We start from the raw sequence: 6,203 nt of genomic DNA, 5'->3' as shown, positions 1-6,203 counted from the left end.
ACACTGAAGACTGGAGTAATGATGCTGAAAATTCAGCTTTGATCACAGGAATAAATTACACTTTATCATATATTCAAATAGAAAACATTTATTTTAAATTGTAATAATATTTCACAATTTTACTGTGTTTTTGATCAAATTAATACAGCCTTGGTGAGCAGAAGAGACTCCTTTCAAAAACATTAAAAATCTTCCTGGCCCCAAACCTTTGAACATTAGTGTTTGACAAAGAGCTCTTTTAACAGATGGATTCGCTGAAATGTGTGTACAAAACCATTTAACACAAATAATATTTGGGAAAAATTACTGTATTTCCAAATATCTTTAATTTGAACAAGAAAAATCATCTTTAGCTAACATTCAACCAAAAAATATACAAGTCAAATTCATAATTCCATCGCATGAAAAGCGAGTATTTAAAGCTGGAAAACACTTGCTAGACAAAAACGCAGCAAGACTTCAGAGTTCATACTGGACTAAGACCAGCAGAGGTCAGTGTCACCGTCTCTTACAAGCCAACCCGACGGTGTCTCTAGGGGTGTGTGTGAGACAGCGGCTCGACCGGCTCTTCGCCGCTCCTGCCGTTCTCTTACGCGCAGAGCTTTTCCTGGGCGTTCTGTCTTCCTGAGGGACGTGAATGGGTTTCCAGGGAATGGGGTTGACGAAGCTCGGAGCGGGATAGTTCACATTGTTATAGTTGCCTGAAAGTGATAACATTAACACTTTAAAGCTTGGCTTTGAATCTGGGTCTTTTTATGGATATTTATATTGGGATATGTAGGGAGTTTCACATATTTTTCAGTGTGTACCAGTTTAAAAGGTTTGGATGCATCAAGTTCACTCACCGGCTGAGGATGCTGATGATCGTCGGCTCAGTTTTCCTTTCGTTTTTACACCGTCAAGCCATTCTTTAAAGCTTTCCTCCGCCTTTTCTTTGCGCTCCCTCTCTTCCGCTTCTCTTCTGGCTGCTTCCTCCTTTTAAAGAGATTGTTCACTCTGTCATCTACACACCCTCATGAAGTTCAACGGGAATAATGTTTTCTATAAATCACACCTTCTCTTTTAGCTTTCTCTCTGCTTCTTCTTGCTTCTTCTTCCGCATCCACTGCTTATATTTCTCCTGGGCTTTCTCTTCAATCTCGGCACGTCTTTTCTCCTCCAGAAGCTGTTCTTTGCTTTTCTGAAACTCTTTGGACTCTCTCTCTTTCTTTTCCTGAGGACAGAAACAGTGAAAGCGTGAGGAGGAGACCAGTCCCCATTCTGAAACGTATAGAAGCTTGTTTCCGCCACCGAATAATAAACAAATAATAATAATTGCGACTTTTTATCTCAGAATTGCGAGATATAAAGTCAGAATTACGTGAAATAAAGTCGCAATTGCGTGTTATAAAGTCAGAATTTTGATTTTTTTTCTCGCAATTCTGACTTTATAACATATAATTGCGAGTTTATATCTTGCAATTCTGATTCAATTCAATTGTGAGATATAAAGTCCAATTCTAAGGGGAAAAAAAGACAGACTTTTTTTTTTTACCTCAGAAAAGTTTATATCTCACAATTCAATTGCGACTTTATATCTTGCAATTCTGACTTTATATCACGCAATTGCGACTTTATATCACGCAATTGCGACTTAATATCTCGCAATTGCGACTTTATTTCTCAGAATTGCGACTTTATTTCTCAGAATTGCGACTTTATATCTCGCAATTGCGACTTTATATCTCGCAATTGCGACTTTATATCTCGCAATTGCGACTTTATATCTCGCAATTGCGACTTTATATCTCGCAATTGCGACTTTATATCTCGCAATTGCGACTTTATTTCTCAGAATTCTGACTTCATATCTCGCAATTGTGAGAAAAAAGTCAGAATTGTGAGATAAAAAGTCGCAATTATTATTATTTATTTATTATTCAGTGGCGGAAACAAGCTTCCATAGAAACGCGATGACACAAACTCAAATGAATCCTAGCAATATTGGAGTTTCAGAGAGCGTTACCTGCTCTCGTTTCATTCGCAGCCACTCTTGAATTTTGCAATCACAGGCGACTTTTTTCTTCTGCTTTTCTTTCTTCTGCTCTTCCGCTTTTTCCTTCAGCGTGAGCTCCTGAAATATAGACCTTAATGAACGCTTGTCGGACCAGGGTTATTATCACACACTACTATAGCTATGACGAAAACTATTCACAGTCTCTTCTGCTCACCAAAGCTGCATTTATTTGATAAAAAAAACAGTAACAGTGAAATATTATTACAATTTAAAATTTCTGTGAATATATTGTCAAATGTAATTTATTCCTGTGATAAAATATGCTGAGTTTTCAGCATCATTACTCCAGTCTTCAGTGTCACATGATCCTTCAGAAATCAATGTAATATGCTGATTTTATCAACATTTCTGATTATTACCAATGTTGAAAACAGTTGTGCTGCTTATTTTTGATGAAACATTTTTTTTTTAGGATTCTTTGATAAAAAGAACAGTGTTTATTTGAAATAGAAATGTTTTGTAACATTATAAATGTCTTAACTCTCACTTTTGATCAATTTAATGTGTCATTGCGTATTCATTTCTTCCAAAACACAAACTTTTGAACAGTGGTGTATATAAAATAAAAATGTCCATGACACTAAAAAAACACTGCTGAAAACTGTAGTATTAACATAAAATATCCCCATAACTACAAATAATGTTTTTTGTCATGTACCTCCATAGCTTTCTGTTGTTTTCTGACACGCTCCTCTTTGGCTTTCTCCACAATCCACTGCTCCCAGGCACTCAGTCTGAAGTTCCCACTGAAAGATCTGTCTTCCAGGCCTGTTGTGTCCACCTCATCCCTGAAAGCATGTCCGGTTTTGCATGATACATGATTTTACATGATACATGTGTAACTCAACAAGCGCTCACCTGGAGGGAGAGACATCTTCAGCTAACGTGACGGTGATGTTGTGAACGCGCTGAGGCTGATCTGGCTCTGGTTCCTCGTCTGAAAGCTCGAAGCTGTCGTGATAGATGGGAGACAGCAGAGAGGACGTCGAGTCTCCGGTGGACTCCACACTTCTGCTGCGCTGCGGGACGCTGCTTCTGGATTTCAGCGGGGTGGAGGTCCGACTCTTGGAGGAAGAGGATGGAAAGGCCGACGACATCATCAGCAAACCTGAGGATACAGAGAAATACGTGTTGAACGCAACCAGGAGATCCCTACAAGAAAGTACTATGGTAACACCATAGTGCATTGCAATTTATGTACTGCTATTGTGGTCTAATGCAAGGGTTTTCGAACTTAATCTGAAAATAAAAAAAAGAATAATATTAAACAATTGTATTACAATAAATTAATTAATTAAAATAAATAAAAATTAGGTTCAAATGATATTAGATAAGTAAACAATACAACATTTTATTTAAATAAATGAATATATTTTACAGTACAGTACTATATCGTGAGTACAGAAAAAAAAAACAATGTAACTTAGCAAATAGTAAATATTTTCCAAATAATACTTCAAACTAGTATAGTATATAATTTAAATATTTAATTAATATAGATTGGGTCTTCATGCATGAATACTTAGGTGCCTTTTCAAATTTGGCAGGATGGTCATATTTGAATCGCTTAAAGATTGAAAAACACGTTGTAACGTATTTTTTAAAAAACATGATACATACCAAACACATACTATTACCTCAATACCATGTTCAAAAGCAACGTTGCTATATCATGTAGTTTTTGTTTCGGACTGAAGACATTTTGCAAGAGCACGCTTCAAGGCCACTAAACTGATTAAAACGAACTTTCTGTTCACTCTGTTTAAATCACAGCTGCACGTTTCGACAATACGTTTAAACTGCTCTTAAAATGGATAAATAAGTGTATAACCACTTTAACTAACTCACCATATGGTCAGTTTAATCGCGAAATATTTCGTTGGATCGCTTTTGTTTTGCTTGATGTGCTCGAGCGTCTTCCTCCATCTAGCCCCGCCTCCTTCACCTTGAACCCGCCCCTTTGACATGTCAGTCATACTAACCGTGAAAAACGATTGGTTGAGCAGCTGTAACCAAGCACGCTGGTACGGAAGCCTTGTTTCCTAGCAACGAGGCGACAGCGACAGCGTCAGACAAGCTTTACACTTTCATTGTTCATTTATCGTTGTCTTCAGAATAACAACAGTTAATACATGATTATGTAAAAAATAAAAAAATATAAAAAAATAAAGAAAAAGAGATAAAAGTCAGATGGACAAGGACAATACTTCATACTTCAAAAGGGAAACACATAAATTTAAATTTAATTTACATCATTATGTAATGATCATTGCATAATTTTTTTTCAAGTAAAATAATTTACATCATTTACATAATTTCCACTGAAACAGGAAGACAGGGCGGGAGCATATCTAACAGCTCCTCCCCCTTTTAAAAATAGCCAATAGCGTTTCGTCGACTTTTATATCACATAGCTAATGTTTGTGATATAATTTTTTTTATATATATATATATATATTTGTTAATATTTTGAATTGGGCTAGATATCATTTTTATATTTTCTGTTTTTCACTTCAATTTTAGTTAAAGTTTTAGTCATTTTGTTGTGTATTTTTGTCATTTTTATTTAAATGATTTTTTAATATTTTAACTTAAACTAAAATGTTGACCTGGCAACTAGCAGAATTTAAATATGTTTATTGTTTTAGTTTTAGTTATGATACGGCTATATACCCTTCCTTATATAGCCTATATATACTGTATATATACATATATATATATATACATATATACATTTTTTTAATTTCGTAAAATTTGTTTTTGCATTGCGACATTATTAACGTAGCCTGATTAAAATTAATTACATATTTAACATTATGTATACACCATGGTAGTATTTTATATACTTCCTTTATATGCTAATTTTAAAATTCATATTTTTATAATAATATTAAAATAATTATAAAAAATTACTCACACAAAAACCCCCATACAAATCGCCTCCACAACTATTGTGTGAGAGTATGAGGAACGTTTCAAACCACAGGACAGAAAAATCACAAATGAGATCTCTGTGATATATCGCTTTTTTAGACGAATGAGAACAAATGGAGGCTTTTGCTCAATTTTCTGTATCTCCTGAGAAAACGGCTCCAGTAATCTCACATGTATAGAGAAAATTAAATGATCCGTGCTGCTATCCGTATTAATTTTATAGCTCTATACTCTAACTGTATGTCAACTATTGACTCCCAAGACATTCAGGAGACATTTGATACTTCACTAAGAGAAAAATGAGGTCTCTATTAAATCATCTGAGCTATAAAAACATTGTCTCGGAAAGGAAATATGAGCTGGTTATGCACTCAAATGCAGCAACATCAGAGTCATGTGAGTTAACAAACTTCACCATGATAATATTTCACATTTTTACTCTAGCTCAATGATGTAACGAGCCAGAACAATCTATCTTAACATTTTCCTCTCACATTCAGTATAAAGAGGAACACGATTTATGCACGATTGACTGGACTGGTGCGTTTTAGTATCATTGATATTAAAGTCTCCAGTTTATTCAATTCCAAGTTATTTTAATATCCTCTTCTCTATTCTGTTCTCTCTGGTAATGCTGGATACATTATGACAGATGTGAAACACAACATAGATTTAGAGAGAGAGAGAGAGAGAGAGAGAGAGAGAGAGAGAGAGAGAGAGAGAGAGAGAGACCTTGTACCTTTATATAACAACAATGTTATTGTTCCCAGAAGGTCAAACTCTAATAATAATCTCAACATAATCAGCTCATATTTTTCGTCAAAACGGGATTAACCAGCAACCCACTTAATCTAATCCTGTCTGAGGTGTCTGTTTATCCATTAACTTAATTATATTTGATAGCGTCACTCTAAAAAGGTGCAAAACTAGGCTATTATACAGATGCAAGACAATGCAGAAGATGGTTTAAGATTTAAAAAATACAGTGATGGTACTTTGATACTTTAGGCTATCATAGAGGACACCGGGGCTAGTTGTCACATAGGAAAGTTAAAGGGCCTTGAGTCAAAAGCCTGATTCGAATTGCCAAATTGAATTGTTATCATAAAAGTCAGGTTAGGGTAGGTTGTCACAGGGGATTCATACTGTATATTGTAATTTTATTTTGAAAAAAATATTCCTGATGTCAAAACTTTAAAAATCATGATAAACA

General features: G+C 34.9%; 1 protein-coding gene across 3 annotated transcripts; it reads right to left on the bottom strand.

Annotated features, from left to right (window-relative positions):
- Window positions 1-307: 307 nt before the first annotated feature.
- On the bottom strand, window positions 308-4,041 carry ccdc34 (coiled-coil domain containing 34). 3 transcript variants are annotated; one of them, XM_081355947.1, is made up of 7 exons: window positions 3,905-4,041; window positions 2,915-3,164; window positions 2,715-2,844; window positions 2,006-2,113; window positions 1,055-1,213; window positions 846-975; window positions 308-701 (listed from the first exon to the last, which is right to left on the bottom strand). In XM_081355947.1, the coding sequence occupies exons 2-7, from the start codon at window positions 3,154-3,156 to the stop codon at window positions 499-501; spliced, it is 972 nt and encodes a 323-aa protein (XP_081212073.1). In that variant the 5' UTR covers window positions 3,157-3,164; window positions 3,905-4,041; the 3' UTR covers window positions 308-498. The 3 variants fall into 3 exon arrangements, with proteins under 3 accessions (XP_081212073.1, XP_081212074.1, XP_081212072.1); XM_081355948.1 differs by having other exon boundaries at window positions 3,677-3,999; XM_081355946.1 differs by having other exon boundaries at window positions 3,694-3,990.
- Window positions 4,042-6,203: the final 2,162 nt, after the last annotated feature.

The sequence above is a fragment of the Scardinius erythrophthalmus genome (assembly GCF_964197995.2).
Source record: "Scardinius erythrophthalmus genome assembly, chromosome: 24".
NCBI classification, from domain to species: domain Eukaryota; kingdom Metazoa; phylum Chordata; class Actinopteri; order Cypriniformes; family Leuciscidae; genus Scardinius; species Scardinius erythrophthalmus.
This window is presented reverse-complemented; position numbering and strand designations above follow the sequence as displayed.

Excerpts from the sequence above, each read along its gene's own strand:
- ccdc34 (XM_081355947.1), bottom strand. The coding sequence starts at position 3,156 with ATGATGTCGTCGGCCTTTCCATCCTCTTCCTCCAAGAGTCGGACCTCC. Across the intron at positions 1,214-2,005 it reads TGCGAATGAAACGAGAGCAG|GAAAAGAAAGAGAGAGAGTC; the intron begins GTAACGCTCTCT and ends TTCTGTCCTCAG. Across the intron at positions 976-1,054 it reads AGAGAAAGCTAAAAGAGAAG|GAGGAAGCAGCCAGAAGAGA; the intron begins GTGTGATTTATA and ends TCTCTTTAAAAG.